At 45.7% G+C, this 23,362-nt stretch overlaps 1 protein-coding gene across 1 annotated transcript in view; it reads right to left on the bottom strand.

The window, feature by feature from the left end:
• The window catches only part of ANKH (ANKH inorganic pyrophosphate transport regulator), a 199,533-nt gene that overhangs the window by 25,415 nt on the left and 150,756 nt on the right, over nt 1-23,362 (bottom strand). The window contains exons 7-8 of the mRNA XM_029590089.1: nt 18,327-18,419; nt 44-142 (exon numbers count right to left, since the gene is read on the bottom strand). Of these exons, the coding sequence (XP_029445949.1) occupies nt 44-142; nt 18,327-18,419 (192 nt within the window). The remainder of the gene's footprint in view (nt 1-43; nt 143-18,326; nt 18,420-23,362) is intronic.

Below are 23,362 nucleotides of genomic sequence, written 5' to 3'. Positions count from 1 at the left end.
AATTGCTGCTCCCATGCATATAAGATAATGGATGATGTCTTACCGTTAAGGATAGTGCCATGCAGATGAAAGTAAACTTCTTAATGTGCGTTTTTGACACTGTGCTGCTGCTGCTGTTCACCATTTTATTGCTGGGATTAGCCTACAGTGAGAGAAACAGAGAGAATAAGCACCGGGCCTGCTGGTGAACTGTCAGGCAAAAAATATATATATAAACACACCTTCTGTTCTGCTATAAACTTTGTTATACACACTTAAAGTCAAGACAAAGAGGTCAACAAGCTTTCTTTGAAGCAAAGCAACAGTACGAACCATTCTATTCTGAAATGGTTTTGTTAAAAAATACCAGAAACTGATGCAATAAGGTTCGCCCAGCCTAGTTGCACAGGTTTACTCATGGTGAGGCGCATGTTTCGAACAAGCAATAATAGCATCCAATGCAGCAAGGAGATTAGTGCATCTAAAACGTGCGCCCTAACCAAAAGCATCACATTTAAATTGCATGCAAAAGACATTAGCTATTACCGCCAATGCAGGAAAGCGCGCCCAAAGGCTAAGTACCCAATGCACATTTTGTCACGCTGGAAAATTAGCTCCAGTTCTGGAGGTGGAGTAACATGGAGGAACATACAAAATTTGGTCCTCTGTGTTGCGATAAATGTGTCCCTTGTAGGGTAGGGATGGTTAGAGAGATTAGTATAAGATTTCGTTATTTGGGGTTAGAATAAAAAATAAAAAAATGTATATAGGGAGTAGTGGCACAGAGCAGGATGATTAGCTAGAGGACACCTTAAAAAATCATGGGTGATTCCTTTCCTTTTGAAAAACAACAGGCATTGCAGATTTCTGTAATTTCACGTACATGATGCAGGTTTGCTAGGAATGCACAATTTAGACATCCGTGCACCCGATGCAATATACTTTTGAGCGTGTACAGCACTTTGATTGCTTTCTTATTAAAATACTGCATCGGGCACACTGGGGATGTGGATGCTCGCTTGTTAGGAAAATGTCTTTTTGCATCGATCTGAAAGAATGTAAAAATGTCACAAAACAAGTAACTTATGGGTATAAAAGGCACTAATCATATGAAATGGAAAGGACAGGAGTATCGGCACCTGTAAGTGAACTGGGTAATACGCTTAGCAATACTACATTTGTCAATCATTTATCTCCGGATGCTGACATACAGTCTATAACTTTTACTTTTTACATGTTTCTTTCAAAATGTGCATAGTAACAAAGCAAATGGCAGCAGCCATTTAACCAAATATCCATCCAATCTACCCAGCAAGTTGTTATGGGGATAAATTGCCACTCTGTGTACTAAAAATAGACAAATCTTCACAGAGCACGATATCAACCTGCCTCTGATCACCTTCTTCAAGCAATCTCTGGGAGGTGATATCGCCAGTATCATTAAAAATGAACATATTCTTGACTGTTCCTTTTAACACTCTGGCAGAATGTCTCATCAATCTCAACAGACTATTCTTTAACTTCCAAAAAAATTGTTCCCTTGAACTGTATGCAATTTCTGAAGATCAATCAAAATAGGCACACGATCAGAACATGTGATACTGTCACTTGCTGAGCAAGATTATCTCCCATCTGTGTAACTTATCCATCCATAAATAAGAGTATAACATTGCGTGATTTTGAATGAAAGGTATAACCAGGTTGCCGAGGATGAGACATACGCCAAGCATCTCACAAACCAAATTCTCCCATTAATCTCTTGAGACTAACTCTGAATTTTATAGAACATCTGTCTATAAACATCTGATCACCTTGAAGTCTCTTCTTTTCTTTTATTTTTAAGAGTCATAGATGATAAGTCATCGTAAATTTCAATTTTATGATCTTCCCAGATCAATGATTCCAAAGGTCTAGCCTTGGATATAATACACTCTTTCACTGGGAAATTGTGAAAACATACTACCTTATCAAGTACCTAATTGTTCCTCCTGAGGTCCAAAGACCTATAAGCCTGATCATTTTTTACCTCTAGTTCTTGATCATCACAAGGGGAGCCACCAAAAGCGCATTTCATGCCCGTTGCACTGATTTCATACAGTCTGGGTATTCACTAGTCTCCAGAAAACCTGTGATCCAGAGACTGTTACACCTGTAGAGATGAAAGGCTCACAGGGATGTATACTGCCCAAGCAGGGACCTAGCGCCATCTAGAGGCTGAATCAAGGGGCACCACACAAACCTTTCACTGAGGCAGCGTCCTTTAAGACCTGGAGCCAGGCTTAAATCTGACCAGATGATATTCTGTACTGTTCCCGTGGCAGGAACCTCCTCCTGGCTCTCTCCTCTCAATTCTGAGGCAGCTGTTTTACCTCCCAAAATTCATATTTTTTACCTGCAAGCTGGGCCCGTCTCCTCCTGAGTTAGGAGAATACTTTCGCAGCCTCAATTTTTCTGGCAGGTGGCCATAAATATGCCAAGTGAAATCCCTCATGGGATTTAGAAAAAGAAAGCAATGTAAGAAAAGGGACCCCCAAAACAGGGGAGTCTTTGCCTTTGTAAGAATCCTCCAAGAGAGCTCTGGGCTCAAGGCCTCCATCTCAGTCAATGATGTCATTTCCTCCATAGTCCACATCATGTTGCACTTTTAGCCCTCGTGCACTGCAAGCACATTTTCACAGGGAAACCACCCACATTGTTTCCATTTCTAATTTAGTAGCCACAAAGCACGCCTGCTAAAAATCGCAGCCCGCCTATCCTGCACCACTTATTTCTGCAGGCAGTCAAACGGGAGGACAATGTAGCAGAGTTGCTTAACTGTAGGTGTTCTCTGGGGACAGTAGGATGTCCGTCTCCACATGAGTAACATCATCCGATGGAGCCCGGCCTGGAAAAACAAGTCATCATTTCTAGAACTTTGACTGAGTTTCATTGGGCATGCCTCCAGCATGCTATGCTGCCACATGTCCATCCAGGTCCTTTCAATCTTGTATTTAGCAAACAAAAGAAATAAAAAATGGAGAAACCAACTCCACAGGGAGGCGGGTGGGTTTCGTGAAAACCTGACATCCTGCTAACCTCGAAGAACACCTGTTACAGGTAAGCAACTCTGCTTTCTCCAAGGACAAGCAGGATGGCAGTCCTCACACATGGGTGAATCCTTAGCTACAGGCGGTCCTCCCAAAAAACAAAGGGAGGGGGGAACAACAAAAACAGTGCCAGTGGGCACAACCACAGTATCTTTGTTAGCAAAAAGCCTTTTTTAATATTTTATTCTTAACCTATGCGGGGACAGCCTGGAACAAAAAAACAGGCTCCAGGTGGGAAAGAGTTGGGTTCTACACTTCAAACAAGTTCTCTTCTGAACGACAGATTAGCCAAACTGATGGTCGCATCAGTCCAAACAGTAATGAGATGTGAATGAGTGGAGAGAACTCCACCTTGCAGTCTTGCAGATCTCCACCATGGGGACTGCTCACAAGTAAGCCACAGATGCTGCCATGGCTCAGACAGAATGAGTCTTTACATGGTCCATCAGATTCAACTGCGCCTGGGCATAACAGAAGGTGATACAATTTGCTAGCCAATTAGAAAGAGTCGGTTTGGCAATGGTGATTCCCACCTTATGTCTGTCAAAAGAAACAAAATGTTGGGTGGACTTCCTATGAGCTTCCGCCCACTCCAGGTAGAAGGCCAAGACTCTCTTGCAGTGCAAACTGTGCCATGCTTGTTCACCTGGACAAACATGCAGCCTAGGTATAAATGTCCAGGCACTGGCGATGGGACGGGCATCAACGTCAACCTCGGCATTGATGCAGCACTGGTGAGTGCTTGAAGGGAATCAAGCAGCGACGCAAGGAATGTTGGTGCTTTTCTTAGTACTCTTGATGCCTTGGAACTGAGAACTTGCAACACTTTTCCATGGCCTGCTGGATCCATTTCTGCAATTCTTCCTCATAAATCTCCAATGTCAACACCATCCGGAAGGCAGCAGGTGTGAGCACATCTTCTTTGGAACTGAGAGGAGGATCAGTGGCAGATAACAGCAGTGCCAGTGCAAGATGTTCAGCCACCCTAGGCAGTGATGTCATCATACCATGTGATCTCTCGCTCTCTCCCCAGCGTTCTCGCCGATGTATGCATCGCACCATGCGATGCCTTCACATCGACCACAGCGCCCATGGCGTCCTGTCTGCTTTCAGTGCCCTAGGCAGCCACCTAGTTCACATAATGCTTCCTGCCGGCCCTGGACACCAGAACCCGTGGAGACTGTCAGGGGTCCCACAGCATGTGTAGAGAATGAGCTCTCCTCACCACAGGACCACATTTGGTGGAGGGGAGGGAGGGGGTTCTCAGCAGGCACTGGACCATTCCCAGCCCCTGGTACATCCAGTACGCACACTCTGGGATAATCCCCCTGCGCTTCAAATAAATGCAAACAGTGAACCAGTATTGCAGAATGGCCACAGTAAAAGGTACACTATTCTCATTTCCCCCAAATATGTACAAATCAAAGCAATAAAATGCAAAACATGAGTGGCTTTCATCAAAACTCTAAAATAATAATGATGATAAGAAAAATCTGGACGCTTCCGTGATTATTCAGGTCAAAACCCGTTAAAACAATCAGCAATCAGCACAATATGCATTTCACCTTTCCTATAACTTACATTTGGGGAAAAATAAGGAAGGCAAAGGATCAGTGGTATTAGCTCTCAATACCTGTTCACAGCTCACAGCCACTACATTTAGTCTATATTGCATGAAAAACCGCAAGCTGGAAACAGTTTCTATCCATGTCTGTTCCAAAATGGAGAAACAACGTGCGAACACACATGCACACACACACACAGGCAAAACTCAGCATGCTTCCGGCCGGAAAGCCCTGGTTGTAGAGTACAGGGCTGGAAGATTCTCTTTTGGAACAGGCGCGTGCGGATGTGGCACCTGTTCCAGGTTCCGAAGGGAATCATGGTCTATCCCTCGCGGTCTCAGAGCTGGCAATGTGACGGCTGGGCTAGACCGGAAAGCAAAGAAGGAATAAAATGAGAAGGCGGGGGGGTTCATCCTTAATGATGGCTTCCACGTCATAGTTGGAGCAGGTTCCAACTGCAAGGGCAGCGCAAAGCAGTACAAGGAAACTGCCAGGCCAAAACCAAAATGAACAAATAAACATATATACATAGAAACACAGAAGTGAAGGCAAAAAAAGGACCTAATGGCCCATCCAGTCTGCCCAGCAAGCTCCTGTACAGGCCGATTCAGTAAAAAATGTGGGAGAGCGGGCGCTCCGTGTTGAGCGCCCGCTCTCCCGACGCGCACCCAGGCACTTCTCCTGGGCGTGCGATTCTGTATCTAAATTAGGGCCCGCGCTAATAAGGAGGTGCTAGGGACAATAGTGCATCCCTAGCGCCTCCTTATTAGTGGAAGCGGCAGCTGTCAGTGGGTCTGACAACCGATGCTTAATTTTACCAGCTCCGGTTTTCAAACCCGCTGACAGCCATGGGTTTGGAAAACGGACGCCAGCAAAATTGAGCATCCGTTTTCGAACCCTCTGACCTGCGGGCAGATTTTTTTTGGGGGAGGGGGATTTTTTTTATTTTTGGTGCCTCCGACTTAATACTGCTATGATATTAAGCTGAAGGGTGTACAGAAAAGCATTTTTTTCTGCTTTTCTGTACACTTTCCCAGTGGGGGTTCTCATTGTTTTGGGGGAGGGTGGGAAAAACGGCACACAAAAATAACCCCTAAACCCACCCCGACCCTTTAAAACTAATCCCTTTGCTTCCCCCACCCTCCCGACCTCCCCAAAAACATTTTACAGGTACCTGGTGGTCCAGTGGGGGTACCGGGAGCGATCTCCCGCTCTCGGGCCGTCGGCTGCCACTAATCAAAATGGCGCCGATGGCCTTTGCCTTTACCATGTGACAGAGTATCCATGTCATTGGCCGGCCCCTGTCACATGGTAGGAGCACTGGATGGCCCGCACCATTTTTAAAGATGGCGCCGGCCATCCAGTGCTCCTTCCATGAACCGGAATCCGAACCGATTCCGGTTCCGATTTACATCTCTATCATGCATCATTAAAACCTTTCAGGTATCTGAAGGTCTGTATCATATCTCCCCTGCACTCTTCTCCTCCAGGGTATACATATTTAGGTCCTTCAGCCTCTCCTCTTAAGTCATTTGATGGAGACCTCCCACCATTTTGAACCGCTTCCATCCTGTCTCTGTACCTTTAAGTCTAGTCTCACACACACACACAGAGCAGGTAACTTTAAATGGCCTTTGTCCCTGCAGATTTTAGCCTGAATTTTCAAAACATGTTTATGTTTATAAATCTGCTTTGAAAATTATCGAGAGCAGGTGTAATTTGGTCTGCTTGGAATTACATGCATACTTTTGAAAATTGAAACTATGCCTGTAAATCCGTTTCCTGCCCCAACGCTGCCTCCCAGCAATGCCTACTTATTATGCACTTAACAGTACACGCGAGTAGTTGTATGTGGACCCTGAAGGAATTTACAAAGATTTACACATGAAAATGGAGCTCCTGTGCATAAATTCTTTTCAAAATCAGGCCCAAGTTTTAAATATACAAATATACATATCTAGTGAGGTCTATAAGCAGTAAGGCAGCAAAGCAGACAAGTTATCCAATTAAAATTGTCCTGGATATTCAGTGGCTTAAACGTCGTACTGAATATATTCACCTTTAGTTGGATAACTTAAAACCTGACAGGCTGGGTTTGAGTATAACCAGTTAGATCTAAAGTTACCCGGGTGTGTGTGGCCAGATAACTTACTACTTAACTGGCTAAATTCAAAATATAGCCCGTTAATTGGCTGCAAAATAAACAAGAACCAAAAAAATCTCCAGGCCTTCAGGCTTGATCCCACAGTCCCCCATCCCACAAAACACTTTCAAATAAGTGTGGGCTAGCAACCAATCCCCCCCACCAACCCACCAGAATTGTTTAAAAAGCAGTGGATGCTAGCGTCCTGAGGCTAGCCCCCTCCCTCCCCCAGTCATATTTTCAGAAATGCCCCTGAGCCCCCTCCTACCCCCACTCCTCTCTGGACCCTCCCAAACTCCCTCTAAAATCCCTACCAGGGCCTCCGTAGTGTCTTCCCTGCTTCCAGCAGCTTGCAGCGTGGCTCTGACATGATAATAATGTCGCTGTCAGAACAATGCTGGAAGCAGCTGGGAATGGATAAGACGCTACCAAGCTCCTGGCTGGGGTTTCGGATGGGGAGTTGGAAGGGTTCGGGGTTCTGCGCATGTTGCAGGGAGGGGGGGGGGCAGGAAAGGGCTAGGGGGACTTTTCTAAAAATATCATGGAGCAGAGCGGCTGAATTTGAGACACTAGCACCTTGCAGCCTTTAAAAAAAATTCGGGTAGATTAGGGTGAGGGGGATTGGGCACAAGGCTGCACTTATTTGAAAGTGTTTTTTTGGGGGTGGCAGGCTGCGGGATTGGAAGGCACGGAAATGTATTTTTTTTGTGTGTGGTTTATTTTGCAGCCCCCTAACCAGCTATATGTGGAATATGCAGTACCTGGTTAAGGACAGAAACCTCTAGACCTGCTCTGAGAATGACAAGACTTAAATTGCTAAACTTAGCCTGACAGGAATAATATTCAGCGCTACGTTTATTTATTTATTTATTTTTATATACCGACATTCAACATATGTTATCACATCGGTTTACATCGAACAAACTGAAAAAGAAAAAAGTTACAGTAAAATAAGGAGTGGTAAGTTGGAGAGTAAAGATAGGGGGAGAGAGATCTAATTAATAGATAAAGCAAACAAAGAAAAATATAAAAGTGAATAAATTAGGTAATAAGAAATTAGAGAGGGGGGTTTCTCTTATGTACATTTAAGTATGCAAGGGATAGGCATTCTGTACAATTTTATTAATATAGGATTGATGATGAGCTGGTGGGAGTAAAAAAGGGTCAGTGGAAGGTGAAAAGGAAAGGAGAATAGGAAAGGGATGGGTGTGGGAGAGTTGAGTGGTGATTTTTCTCATCATGTTGTGAATGCTAAGTTTGAGCCCTGCTCCCAGAACGACTCTTTTTTTTTTTTTATTTGGCTGGATATTGATTTATCAGGCTAAAACTTAGCTTGTCAGTGGAGGGAAATATTTAAACCCCAGATTTGCCTGGCCAAGTCCTGAATTTGACCAGACAAATCCTGCTGAATAGTGACCTGTGTGTGCGTGTTTATCTATCTATCCTCTCTCTATATATATCTATATTCACCCCATCTCTATTAGTAACAGAGTAAGATCCCATTATAATTATCTTTTAGACGCACCACGCTTTATCGCCATTCTCAAAGCTGATTAAATTAACTTAGCTCCACACTCCACACCCAAGACCCAGGCAAACCAGTAACTGAGCCAGTGCATCCACAGTGGGAAATAAGCAAGCTCAATATCTAGATTGTTTAGTTTGTCCTTAAGCTGGTGAACATGCCCCAGCACTCAATGGTGTCATTTCTTCACAAGTGACTGATTCGCTTCCCAAGGACCGCTATAAAAATCTGAAGCAAATTTCACAGCACGTTCTGTCTAGAGTCTTTGCAGGCTGCGGCACATTTTTAAAGAATAGACCGAAAAAAATAAAATAAAATAAAGCTGAAGTCCAAGAGGTTTCAAGATCTGGCCGATCTCGTCTTCAGTCAGGTCGGATCTTGTAAGCCCATGGATTAAAACATCGAGGGCAATTTTCAACAGCCCTCCTTAGGTGCAAGGTTTCGTCGCTGGCAGCTAATTTTGAAAAATAAACTAGCCAGGTGGTTTCTTTTTGAAAATCTGTGAAGAATGCATGGGTACAAGGGTGCCCATAACACTGTTTCTGAAAAGTGCTATTGTATGTGCACCCTAACCTAAACACCCTTCAGGAATGCCTCTTTTTAATCCATATTCTGAAAATCCATGTGTAACTGTCACCCCGAGTGATGCAGCCTGGAAACCTGAAAACCGACCTCCCCCCCCCCATGGGTGTTACAAAGTCTCTGGTCCTCTCCAGGGCCAATGTTGCTGGGACTCCATCCTGCAGCAAGTCCTACAAACTTCCGCTGAGAAACAAACGGCTTCCCTAGCTTTACAGAATCACAGGGATGGAAGGGATCTTAAGAAATAATCTTCTAGTCCATCGCTTCTGTCTCCCTCCTACTCTTAACAACCTCCAGGGATGGAGATTCCTCCACCTCCCTGGGAAACTTGTTCCAGGGCTTAACTGACCTTTGAGTTCTTCCGAGTATCTGAACATAATCTCTCCTGCTCTCCTTTAGATCTGTTATGCCTTCCCTTTCCTCAGGGAAGATGGAGAGCAGCTGATCACTATCCTCACTGCAACTCCTCGTTATGGGCTTGGGCACCGTTATTCAGCCAACCCTCGGTCTTCGCGTGGCTAAATAAATCCCCCTCCTTTGAACGCTCCTCCCCACACCATATTATCCAGCTTTCCGAACTGTCTACAAAATCTCCACGTTTTTCTTGACAGGCGGGAACCAAAAGTGGGCACAGTGTGCCAACAAAGGCCTTAGTAATACCGAGTAGATATGGAGAATGTTTTTACTCGAGGACGGATTTAGGACTTTTTCTGCCTCTAGGCACTTTTGCGGGCCGATGCAATATCCCGCGTGTCCAAACTGGGCGCACGATCCACCTCTCCTGGGTGCGCGATGCAGTATGTTAACGAGCTGCCACATTGAAAGGGCGCGCTAGGTAAAACTTGTGCGTCCCTGGCGCTCGAGCATCGGGCGGCCAGGCAATGTGGCTGTCTGCCCACAACAGCATCGGGTGCCCAGCAGCTAACCTGGCCAGAGTTCCCTCTCTACCCTCCCCCCCACCCCCCGGCAGGGCTGTTCCCAATTGGTCCCCTTGCAGGACAGCCTTCTGAAAGGGCATTGCTCCTTTCACTGACATGTGACAGTGAATGGACCAAGCGGCGCTGTGATGGAGTGAATAAATGAATTTTAAACATCACGGGAGCCACCAAGTGCCGCCCAAGCACACTACCCCGGGCCAGCCAGAGGGTAGCACTCACCTCTCCATTTGAGTAGCAAGCCAGGCACTGCACCCAGAAATTTTACTTTTTTTTTTTTTCTCAAGACTTTTTATTTTTGCATGATGATGCTTTCTGTGGTTTCTTCAATACTAATAGAAGAAACCACAAAAAGCAGGATTTTTTGTTTTGGTGGTTGAGCCCCTGAGCGCAGCATGCCTCAACGCCAGCTCCTGGGCCGGCGTAAATCTTGCCACATTACAATAGGTGCGTTGGCTGCATGGGAATTCTTTGAATCGCAGGGTAATAGCTGGTAGCCTCATCTACATGCAGTTTACAGGTGAGCGCTATAACTGTGCGCTGGTTTGGACACGCGTTTTGGGTGCGCTAATCCCCGTATTGCATCGGGAGTTATTTTAGCGCATCAAAAACATGCGTCCAATCGCATGTTAAGTGGTGCACTAGCCCAGGCGCATGGTATTGCATCAGCCTGTTGTTGCTTTTAACTGCCCACCTCCTATAAACGTCTGTAACAGGGCAGCAGAGGTTGTTCTCTGCTAAATGAGACTCAGCAGAGCTGGAAGGCAGCAAATCTCAGCCAACTTGCTGCCCTTAAACGTTTGCTATCCTAGGCACAGGCATAATGAGTGCCTATTGACAAACCCAGGGCTGCTTTTATTTGCCTTTCATGTAATGTATCCCAGCATGGAACCAGCTTATTCTAACAGCAGTGCTTTATTGCTGACTCAATATTCAGTCCGTGGTGTACTATAAAACCCCCTTCTCATCGATGTGGTGAGATTGTACCATCAGCATGAGATAACCAGTTTCCATGGCAATAGCTTTTATTGGCCAACTCCGTTCATAAGGATATTTTCCGGGTCTATGTGAGAAATTATTACAAAAACTGAAAATGTCTGGAATTTGGTGCAGGGAGTAAGATGCACAAAAATACACAAGTTGGGTAGCAGACAATTCTACATTGCGTTGATATGCAAAAGTATAGTCTGGACAATCAAACCCTAAGCACTAGGGATTTTCTCTCACCTGGAAATTACATATGACAGGCAGGTCTCATAAGTATAAATGAATGTGTATTATTACGTCTCTTTTTCCAGAAATCTGTCCAATGTGCAAAGACGGGGTGAAATATTTCTTTTGCAAGTTCAACCAGTTCTTGATGATATTATAGAGCTTGATCTTGTATCTGTGCAGAGAACTGTGATTGATACATATATATATATACACATAGACACACACACAAACATGGCCTTGTCATTAATTTTCAGAGCAACTTTTACATTGTGGGAGATGAAAAGGTGCAACTTACTTTAACCACCTACTTCAGGCCCTGGCCTGCATATTCAAAAGGCTTACACATTAAGAAGTGAAGTTTCAAAGCCATTTCCGCACGTAAAATCCAGTTTAGGCAGCCCAATTTTCAATAGTCTAAGTCTTCAAATGCATCTGCAAGTGCGCCCACAAAGATTTATGCTACTAATGTGGCAGGAGTTTATAAAATACCTCAGTCCGTGTGTATATTTGTAATGCAGGAACTGCACACTTTTCCCACCAATTTTATACATGTAACAACTATAACACATGGGTACCAGAGTTATATACCGAGACATGAGGTTTATAAGAATGCGTGTACTCTGCTTCTGAGAATACTTATTTGTATGTTGCAATCACCAGTTCACTGACACCTCCGCCAGCTCTCCCAGACCCTCCAGCACTCCACCCTGACCCTATACCCCACCGTTTAACTCAGAGCTTCCACCCAAAAGCTGCCGACAAAAGACAAGTGCAATTTCACTCCCGTGACTGACTTAGCAGATATAAAAGCAGACGGACAAGTTCAGTAATGTATGCATGTATACTGTTAAAAAAAAAAAAAGCTTATTTATTCATCTGCATTTATGACACACACTATTAAGCAAAATCTCTGAGCGAGAAACAACAAACAGACAAATTGCATCCATAAAAGCACAATACCGACTGAATAAAACAGCACAATTATGCAAAAGCCATTTAAAAAAAGCCAGGATTTTACTTCCTTGCGGAACCGCAGATCATCTTGGCCGTTTCTTAACTCCAGAGGCAAGTTACTCCTCGATTTTGGGGGCCAATACATCTGATTGCCCTTTCTCATGTAGTAACCAGGCGAGCATCTTTTAAATGGCAGGGTATTCACCTGGCAAATATAACAGACTACCCCCAGGGACTTAAAGCCCAAAGCGATGCCCCAGTCCTTCGCGCTGCCTGAAAATGAATTCTATAACCTACTGCAAGTCAGCGAAGCTATTTTAAACTGGAGGAAAGAGTCACCCTATTTGGCTCCAGGATCCATCATTGCTGCCACATTTTGGACTCCCTGCAAACAATTTGTGCGCATACATCTGGATTCTGCCTCAGAATGCCCCTCAACCAGCCTTTTATCACCACTAACGTTTATGCATCGCACCGCAAGTGCGTACATACTCACAATGTTCCCAAAACAGCGTATGCGTATGTACATGCCACTACCACATGTACGTGGCAAAACTTCTGCCTAAAGTCTGCGTGTGCTTTGAACACGCAAACGTTTATTCAGTGTGGGCCGTTGAAAATGACCCTGCACGTACTCAAGCGTCGGTCACGTCAGGACCGCGGCGCACGAGCCCCACTGTAAACCCATCCGGCACCAGCCAAAGGCTGGGATTCCCCTGCCTTGCATCCAAGCTGCACCCTTGCTGTGCTGTGCACTATTTCCAAAGTAGTGAATGCCAGCAGAAACAGGCAATCAAAAATGCTACTGTTTCACCTTCTTCCAAACAATCTTGGAGCAGTCATGGCACCAAGGAACAAATCATCTCATGCCTGCAGGAGTTGACGGGTCTGTTTGGGCTGTAAAACCCTAAAGGACATTAAACAGCACTGCATGAATCAATCAGATCCTCGTGTCCCATACGAGGTGATCAGTGACACTGATCCCGACAAGGACCAAGGGCTGAGCTTTAAGAAGTAAAAAAAAAAAAAAGATTTAGCGGCAGACATCTGAACTGATAGCGGGTGAGCTTTCCCAGTTGCTGTGGGTATTTCTTTAATACAGCAGAGCTGACGGGGGGAATAGTTTCTGCTCAGCAGTGAGAAAAGAGGACGGCTGCCCACGGGGGCTCAACCTCTATGGCTGGCCTCCACAGTGCCCGGGACTGTTATGCTGCCTTACACCCAGGGGAGAAAACAAAAACAGGTCCGGTTTTCAAGGCAACCAAACTCTGCAAATAGTTCTGGTCCCTGCACCAAATGCACCTCGTGAATATTTCTTTTGGGCAGCCTGACCCCCTGACCAATCTGCAGCACGCAAGGACCGGGGCTGTGTACCTCCGCCTTCCACCATGAAGCACCGCCTGCATCAGATCTCTCCCATGTAGTGTATTTTTAGCCAAGACTAAACTGATGCTGTAATTATGTCTAATGGCCGGCTGTACAAAGGTGAAGCTGCCTTTTATTGCCCAGTCAGAAAGTCAGGGCTAGGGCTCCAAATGACTGTGAATGACTTCTGGAAGATTCCCCACTGATGCTAAGATTGCTAGGCTTTCCCATAACTTCCTCAACTTCATGACTGTAAGGAGGTGAGCCATGACTGGGGATAAAGCCCATGCCTTTCCTGCTGTCTTGGCAGAAAATAGTTTATATCATACATCGTGACAGCAATTTTAAAGCTGCGGGTAGGGCTAGAGTCTGCGTCTACCTTTCACGCACAGGCTTTAGCCCACGCTTTCAAAGCAAACGTATGCGCATAAGCTCGCTTTGAAAATGCTGGCGTAATTGGCCCAGGGTAGGCACCAGATGAACTCGCACAAAGTGGCACCTGGTGTTTGTGGAGCGTAACTTGTGCAGGCTTAACTTTAAAACGATTGCGCACAGCAGCATATTCGTGTGCATATGGCCACACGCAGATTTACAAAATCCCATAGACGCTATAAAATGTAAGCATCTTTCCCCCCGCAACACAGGCGCGCAAGTATGCTTACCGGTAAATACATGCAATGCACTCAAAACACCTACATCGATGCACTGAAGGTGTGTACTTTTCCTTCCTATTTAAAAAATATACACGCGTGCATTTTACTCACGAACGTTAAGCAGGACTTGCTCGAAGTAAATCGGTGTATTTTTAAAACGTGTGCGTGAGCGACATTACCAGTTTTACTGGTTACTCCACCAGTTCACCCAGGCCTCCTCCAGGCCATCGAGACCCTCCTGGTTCTTCAGCCTGAACTCCCCCCACTCCGCGCCACACAATCAACACGTTTAATATCACTTACGCCAGATAATTAGCAGGAAGTTGCCACATCTACACACGTAATTTTCTTTTAAAATAGCAACTTATGTGCGGAAACGCTGGCCCCCAACCCAGAATGACCCTAGACCACTCTCATTTTTACGCGCATATATGTGCGCGCAAAAGTGAAAAGACGTGCATTTGATGTTTCTAAAACAGCTGAATGTGAGTAGATGCTATTTACATGCACATATGTTCATTTTTACATGCATAACTCTTGGACAATTTACCCCAATGCACGTAAGTCCCAATGCCAACGCAGCTCTGCCCCCTCCCCCTCCCCCTCCCAGAATGCCTCTTCTCAATGTACGTAAAAGTATGGTCAAAACAGGGTTATGTGCAAAAGTTTAGTACACTGAGCCCAAGTGCCATTTATGTGTATACAAGGGTGTTTTATGCATGTAAATGGCTCTAAAAATCAGGCCCCGTGTGTGATCTTCTCTTATACAGCATCCTAAAGCTGCAACAGAGGCAAACAGCTCAGGGGTGGAGGTTAATCTGCTTCTTACCCTGTCCTCTTATTCCTCAAAGAGAAAATTCTTAATTTTGGGGAATTTATTCCACAGTCAGAAGATCTACGTTTATTCTTTATTTCATGCTGCTTTCCACTGACAGGGCTCTGTGACATGATTAATCATGAGGGCGAAGCCCAAATTATTATGACCTATAACGGAACCATGAAGGCCCAAAATAAAGCCTGGAAAATCCCAGCAGCCTTAGCCAATTTGAGGGGGATCCTAATTCAGCTGTCGCTTTGCTTGCCAGACTGGCACCAACGCCCTCTTTTAATCTTTCCATTCCGCATTCTGCTAGGTTTGTCCCCTACAAACACTTCCTATGGCGAGAGCCGCACACATTCCCCAGCGAAGGATCAATTGGCCCTAGCCAATATTGAGCTTCCCGTGCTTCAAGAGAGCGCGTCGGACAGCCCAGCTCCAATCCAGAGATCGCAGCCACCTACAGCTACTATTCAAATAAAAGAGAAAGAGAAAAAAAAACAAATAAATCAAGCCAGAAGTGTCTATGCCAGGCATCCTGCACAAAGCCAGAGAAAGCAAAGGCAGCAGATGCTCCATGTGCATAAACACGCTGTTCCCGAACAAAACAGACTGCAGCACTCATCCCTTTGAAACCTGCACCAAACTGGTTTTAAGCTGTCTCCGAGGGGTGGCGTTTATAATTCTGCATAATGACTACTTGTCATCGCTTCTAAATATAACGCCGCATTGTACCACATGCGCCCAAACTCCCTGACCCTCAGGCGGAAAACTTTCACCAACATTGGTAAATACACCATTGTGTCCAACAGACTTTTTCGGTGACCAGGGGTTGCTTTGTTGCTACATCTTCTTCAGCCGCGGTATTAACTGCACATGCATCTGTTTACTTTCCACACAGCTTGCTCTGGCAACGCCACGCGCCTGCGATGCTGGCTCATGAGGCAGCCCGCCCTGAATGCAGCTCATGGGGGGGGGGGGGGGGGGAGGTCTGGCAGGACAACCGCAAAAGCTGAGCTGTGCGCTGCTTGCCCTCCCGCTTTTAGCGCACTTGTCTTTAATGAGCACCCCTGATGCCTTTGCCCGATTGGATGAAACCCAGGGAAACCTGACTTAGCTTAACCAGAATCTTATTGGGAGTGAACCATTAAGATCAGGAACGGATGCAGGGGAGGCAAGATGGCGACATAGATAGGTCACGTTGCTCTGTTCCCTGTTTCCTTTATTATTCTTTTCAGCGCCAGGCCTTCCAAAATAAAGGGGCAAGGGTCATCCCTCCAGACTCTCTACTTTCATCGGGGCAACAGATGACTATTATCAGCTTCATGACCCCTTCAGCAGTCCTACAGGGAACTGAGGACTCTGGTGTGACTTATGATGAGGAAGAGCCATGAATCCTTTCGGAAGAGGCTTACCTGAGCACGGATCTTCACCCATCACCACCCCCCCAGCACAACGAGACACTCAGGCAAGCACTTCCGCCACGCCAAGTGATGATGCGCTGAGAGCGCCAGCGGTGGAGGGGCTGTTTCCCCGAGCTTCACCACCCTCGCAGGAACTGTTTCCCCTGACTGAAACTATAGGTGAGACAACGATGGTTCTCTTGGCTCCCCGTTGGTGGCGGGTCCGCTGAGTTTGGAGCCGATGTTGGGACCTGGCTCGGCTGTTCTGCCTGGAGAAGCTGTGGCCACGGAGAGTGGCCAGTCCTTTTCTGTTCTACCCTGTCCAGAGGTGGTGACTCCTGAGGCTATTTGGGATTTGGTTCCCGATTTCAGGAGGTACCGCAGGTTACTTAATTCAATGACCTTTTCTCATTAAATTCTCAACAAAAAGTCTCAGTTCTGCAGGAGCAAATAGATTCAACTAATTTGAAAATCTATAAAGTTGAGGATAAGGTTAAAAATATTCAGGAGTTTAACACTACTACCTTGAAGGACCAGAATACTCCAGAAGAATTTAGTTTTTAGAGAACAACGTGAGACATAAATCTGCGTCTTCTGAATTTCCCCAGATTTGTAGGGGAAATTCCATTCATAACATTGAAGAGAGATTTTCAAGAGGTTCTTGGTTTTACGTCTGAGCCATTGCCTTCAGTAAACACCTGTTATTTTCTTCCTAAAAGAACTGTTGCAGAAACACCTCATATGGATATCCAAGCTAATTCTGACCAATTTTCTGGAAAATTCTACATTGGAAGTTATAGATAGGAGTACCTTGTTGGTCTCCTTTATTTCAACTGTGGACTTAAGTAACGTCATGCGTAATTACTTTAAAAAGTTTTCTTCTCTTTTTTATGGTCGATCTGTGAGGATTTTTCCTGACCCTGCTCAAGCTACTCAAGAGGAAAGGTTTCTTGGCTTTTAGGGAGGAAATTGTTAGCTTAGGTTTTTCTTTCTTATTGTGTTACCCCTGTAAGTGTACTATCAAGAGAGGAAGTGAATGTTTTTATTTTTTTCCTGCCAGAAAAACTGAAACTTTTCATAGAGGCCCAAAAGCCTGTAACTTCTTCCCTTATGCCTTAAGTAATAAGTAACACGGTGCTGAAAGTATATACTGCTGTTATATCTATGTTAATGCCTTTTCCTTGACTGGTTACTTTTGTTAAACTCCCAAAAATGCTCTTTGCCTTTTTCATATTTTTTCTTTCCCTTTTTAATGCTTGGAAGTGGGGGACAGCACTGTATTTGTTCCTTAGTAGATGGCATTTCCATTATTTTTTTTACGATATATATTTTGGTAGTTCAGTGCTATGATTCCATGTGTTTCCTATGCAAACTATTTACTCTTGCTTGTATTATTTTGAAAATCAATACATGAATAATAATAATAATAATAATAATAAAAAAGATCAGACACGGATAGTTGCAAAATTACCCTACAGGTTTTGTGCAAGAGCATCGGCTGAGCTCTGCTCAATCAGATGGCACATTAGAAAGCCAAAGAGGTTGAAAAGAGAAACACAGCATGCATCGTGCTACCAAGAAGAGGATCCAGGTCTGCCATCTCCTTCCAGGTCAATCAGAGAATCAGAAGCCGAGATGGGATCTGGCACACCAAGTCTTCATTTGCAATTACACAAGGAGTTATGTTTTCCTCTTATCTTCTATCCCCTCCCAACTTAGTTTAACGCAGTCAGTGCAGTGCCAACCTTGGCTAAGGGCCATTTACCAGGGCTCCTTCCAGAACCCTGCAAGCACGGGCCCAAAAATTCAGCCACAAGGTTGCCATTGTGCAATGGCCATGACTCCCTCCCCCGCTCTCAGCCAACTCTGGGAGCAAAAGGATCGGAGGCAGCGAGCATCCTGGCCAGCCCTAATGCATTCTGTTGTGTTACACAAAAAAACGCATTAAAAAAAAGGGGAAAAAAAGGGGAGAAAGCTGTGCAACAATCAATGGTCCTACTCCTCTTTTCCATCTTTTGGGCAGAAAATGACATGCGCCACATGCATACAACAAACCAATGGAAACAGTCTATTGTCATCATTCAGTACCACCGGAAGCAGTCACCTTGTCAAAAGCAGGGTAGATGGCTCGGATTTCTGTTAACCAGCCATAGGGCATGTGTCCCACAGGATATGTAGCCGTCAGGATTGCCACAGCCTGCAACAGGAGAAAAGACACCATCATTACACCACAGTGGCCACTGGAAGGCGCTTCAGTTTCTTATTATGAGGCATTATTTTCGGAAAGACACTATGATGACAATTTTCAAAGGGATTAGGTGTCTCTCTTTGGGAGTTAGGCTCCTAAACTGGCCCTTTTGAAAATTTACTAGGGCTGAGGTCCTACCTTTAGATGTTTCACTAGGCTCCTAAATTTAGGATCCTAAAAGGTAGGTGACTACTGGGGCAAAGTTAAGGTAAGCCAAAAGGTTAGGCGCTTAGCACAGATTTACAGCAGTAGGCCCCTACCTTAGGATCCTAGATCTCGACAAATGAGTAGCCGACCTCAATTTAGTTATCTAAGTTTTAGGACCCCTGAATTTAGGTGCAGTTTCAGCTAAACACAGGCACCTAATTTAGGAGGTCATTCACTAAGCTGCAGAGGGACAGTAACTTTCAAATGGGTGCGGTGGGTGCACATATACATGGCAATTTTATATCCTGCGTGCACATGCGCGTGCATGTTATAAAATTGCCTTGGCGCGTGTATGTTTGCTCCTAATTTTACAAGGGTGCGGGCACAGCCACGTAATGTCAGCTTTGAGCCGCGCAAGTGGGGGAATTTTATACCAGGCGCATGTCCACGCCATGACCGATTTCCCCAGTTCCTCCATCAGCTTGCCCAGTCTACAGCTTAGGTCCTCCAAACTCCCCTGGTTCTCTAGCCTCACTCTCCCCATTTATCCCAGACCCATTCAGCCCTTCATCGATGCCCTGTACATGGTTTTATTTAGACTTACACCTCCTCCATAGCAGAAGTAACTTTATGCTATGGCACTTGCGTGCCCACATCCCACCCACACCACACCCACGTTTCTGCTCTTTTTTCCCCCGACGCATGATATTCATGCATCAGGATTTCTGCGCACACATGGGCAGCTTATAAAATCGGGTGGCATGCATGTGTGCTCCATGAACGCTCAGCTCCCAATTCTGGCTTTTAAAATTCATCTTTAAGACTTTACCACATAGTAAAGTCCTTAATGCACAGATAATGCATGGTATTTAAAAAAAACCAACAACATGTGTTATCTTCCTCCTGAGAAACCCAACACCAGGCAGGTATTAAAATGAAATCATCTGTATGCAAATCTGTTCATTACTAGTACAAATCAGATAATGCAAATTACCTCAAAATTTGCAAGCCATGTTATTTGATTGAAAGTGAGCCTCTCTTCAAAAGGTGAAGCTAATTTTCCCTTGAGTGCATCAGGATTGATCCTGCACATTCTAATGCTCCCAGGTCTTCTCTTAAAAGGGGGGCTTGTGCAGCCTGGGGATCTCATGAGACTCCTCACGCCTACACGCCTCCAAAGGGCCTTCAAAACTTTAATTCACAAGGGCCCAGTGTGCGAGGGGGAGGGGGCCTGAGGATCGGGCTCTTCAGGTCTCCTAGACAAGTACTTCCCACCCAGTATGCCATGGCACCCTGGTGTGCGCCTTCAAGCTTGATCAGCCGTGTCATGGAAAAGTTGCCTCCGCCTGATGCTCAGCTCCAGATCAGCACCTGGCAGCAGCAAGAAACACTAATGATGGCTCTTCCACAAGTAGGAGCTCCTTTCTGAGAGCCTGTGTAATCGTGCATGTCTCTCCTTCCTAGGTATAGCTTGAGCCCCAGAGTGCGGCAATTAACGGGCAGCATGGAGGGCACAGATAGCTGGGATCTGCTTTGTGTCGCACACAGCACCTTCTCAACCTCCCCCCACCTGCGCTTCCTCCTTTGGAGTCCCCAGGCTGAGTGAGAGCGTGCCCGGAGCACTGTAGGTGACTCCATGCTGAATTCTGGGAGCAGCAACAGCAGCGCAGGAGCTCTGGCAGCCACCGTGCACCGGTCGATGTTCACTAACTGAGCCAGCTGCCCACAACACACTGACTTCTCCCCTCTCCTACCCTTATGTATAGAGGGAGCTGGCCCACTGTGACAGATTCATGCATGTCTCTCTCCCTTTTGTTTTAAAGTGTGGGAGAGAGACCGGTGGAGGCTTTCAGTGCTTCCCCAGATCTTCTTTTCACCACATGAGGTCTTGCCACGTCCTCAATGCCTGCCCCATGGAGGTTGGCGTGCCATGCAACATCTTAGTTAATGTAGCTGGCTTTGGGCTTGAAAAGGTTGGCAAACTCTGTAACAGACCACCAGAATTTTTTTTATTGGCTTCAACACTTCGGGAGGTTGAAGGGGTAGGAAAGGAATTCTGGGGGGCGGGGCCAATATTTTATGCACAGTGGGGCAGGACGTGGGAATGGGGAACAGGGTTGCCATTGCAACTTGCACACTTTTTCTTTTTAATTTTTAATAACTTTGAGCACCTCTAGGGGCAGCAGAGGGGTGAGAAATGGGGGTCTTGTTACTATGACTGGTGGGGGGGAGGAGCACCGGGTGACTGCACAGCCATTTAGCTGTCTTGATACCCCATCACACAGTGGGATATCAGGTCAGCTAAGCCACGGTGTTTTACCACTGAGGCAAATGCCGCGGCTTAGTAAATAGACCATTTATGTACCTAAATATAGGAACTCGGCTTTTTTTTTTTTTTGCAAGATCGACCTCTCTGTGATCCTGCTAAGCATGGCATCTCACTTACAAGGAGAAGAGCCTGTGCAAGGGAAAAAGCTCTAATGCTGGGCATCACGGTCATAGTATTTTAGGACTGGGAAACACAAGTGCTACCCCTGATGTACAACAGAAAATTAAGAAACCAGCAAAAGGAAACCTTCAGACTGACTGTCTTGGTTGTAACAGTTGCCCCCTGCCCTGCTCTGCGGTTCCAGCGGTCCTGAAGAAACCTGGATTGTTTTGCAGGGTGTAATACCTTCTACTGGACCAGTTATAAGAATTATTCAGAATAAAGGTTTTGTACGTGAGCTTTTCTCATCACACAGGTCCCTTCTTCCGATGGAAATGGAAGCTCGCGTTTGTGGTATTTTGACCCAGCAAATCAACTGTGATCAGACTTTAAAATAAATCACATTCATGGCTAGACTAGAAAAAATGCCATGAACCAGTGAATACCTCCTTAAGAGTAGATTACTGCATCTACTACATCTACTCTTACTAGTAAGTCAGAGCTGCCTATGGAAGATTCCAGAATCCAGTCACCCTTACGTTAAAACAGTTGCCTTTTTTTGTGGCTCCAAATGATATCCTCTTGTCTTTTCCCTATTACCAAATGTAAACATTTTGTCTAACTGATCCACAGGTTAAACTTTCAAGGGTTTGTAAACAGTAATTACATGCCCCACAGTCTCCTCCTCCTCTCCTAGGTAAGCACTGATCTTTGCTCTTCATTCATTCCGAGGTGCGACTGTAAATGGAAGCATGCACTCTGTCAGTCTACCTCTTCTTGCTTCCCCCTCTCCTCCATCCCTCATTTCCTTTGCTTTCTACACTCCTCTCCTCCCTCTCTCTTTCCTTCTCTCCCCACCGCCTCCTTCTCCTCTCTCCACGCTGCCCCCCCACCTCCACACCGGCTCCCACCAATGGGAACTTGCAGTCAGCCAGCGAAGAGACCGAGAGCTTCAGTCTGCAGCATGTCCAGCTGCCTCCCGAGCAGAAGAAGCATTATCAAGCACAGCAGGCCAGACTTACCAAGGTGAGCAGAGGCCTTTGCTGAAGAGACTGAAAAAGCACACCGACTGCAGCTGAAACCTAGTATGGGCACAATTCAGTGCCAGATTTAGGCACCTTCAGGCCGATACATTAAAGTCCGTGGGAGAGCGGACGAACGCCTGCTCTCCTGGCACGCGCACCGGCCACTTGCCCGTGCGTGCGATTCAGTATTTAAATTAGGTGGTGCAGTAGAAATGGGGAAAAGGAGGCGCTGGGAACCCTAGCGCGTCCATAGCGCCTCCTTTTAGCCCAGAGCGGCGGCTGTCAGCGGGTTTGACAGTCGACGCTCAATTTTGCCGGTGTCTGTTCTCGAGCCCGCTGACAGCCACGAGCTCGGAAACCGGACGCCGGCAAAATTGAGCTTCCGGTTTTCGACCCGACAGCCGCCGGCCCATTTAAAATTTTTTTTTTCCTTACTTTTTTCGCCATGATATTAAGTCGGAGGGTGCACAGAAAAGCAGTTTTTACTGCTTTTCTGTGCACTTTCCCGGTGCCGGCAGAAACTAGCGCCTACCTTTGGGTAGGCGCTAATTTTTTTAAGTAAAATGTGCGGCTTGGCTGCATATTTTACTTTCTGTATCATGCGGGCATACCTAATAGTAGAGATGTGAATCGGAACCAGAATCGGATCCGATATCAGTTCCGATTCACATCTCTATAGATGTGAATCGGAACCAGAATCGGATCCGATATCAGTTCCGATTCACGTGAATCGGAACCAGAATCGGATCCGATATCAGTTCCGATTCACATCTCTACCTAATAGGGCCATTAACATGCATTTGCCGCGGGTTTGAATAAGGGGTAATTGAAAACGCACGTCCAAGAGCAGGCTAACAGTGCACTCCATCGGAGCGCACTGTACTGTATCGGCCTGAATGTAAGCTACAGCTCAGAGCCTAAGATTATGAATGGTCTTCAAATACCAAAAAAAATTATTAATTTCAAGTTTTACATTTTTTTTTCAAGTAATGCTATGGGGTCTCTTCAAGTTGACATAGTTTAGGGCCTCTGCACACCTTAATCTGGCCCTGACACAGTTTCGGCACAGATGCACTTGACGATGCAATTGCAGGCTATGCATTTATTTATTTATTTCTACTCGATATCTCACCTTTAATCAAGGACATCAAAGTGTGTTACAGTGAAAACACGGCACATCAATCGCATTAAATTAACCTCACATAAAATTAGCTGCTCTCTCCCATCCTCTTAATCTTAGCCTTCCTTCAGACCCTACTCCTGTTACGTGCCCCAACAGCGCCCGGCCCGTG

The sequence above is a fragment of the Rhinatrema bivittatum genome, chromosome 2 (assembly GCF_901001135.1).
Source record: "Rhinatrema bivittatum chromosome 2, aRhiBiv1.1, whole genome shotgun sequence".
Lineage (NCBI taxonomy): Eukaryota > Metazoa > Chordata > Amphibia > Gymnophiona > Rhinatrematidae > Rhinatrema > Rhinatrema bivittatum.
This window is presented reverse-complemented; position numbering and strand designations above follow the sequence as displayed.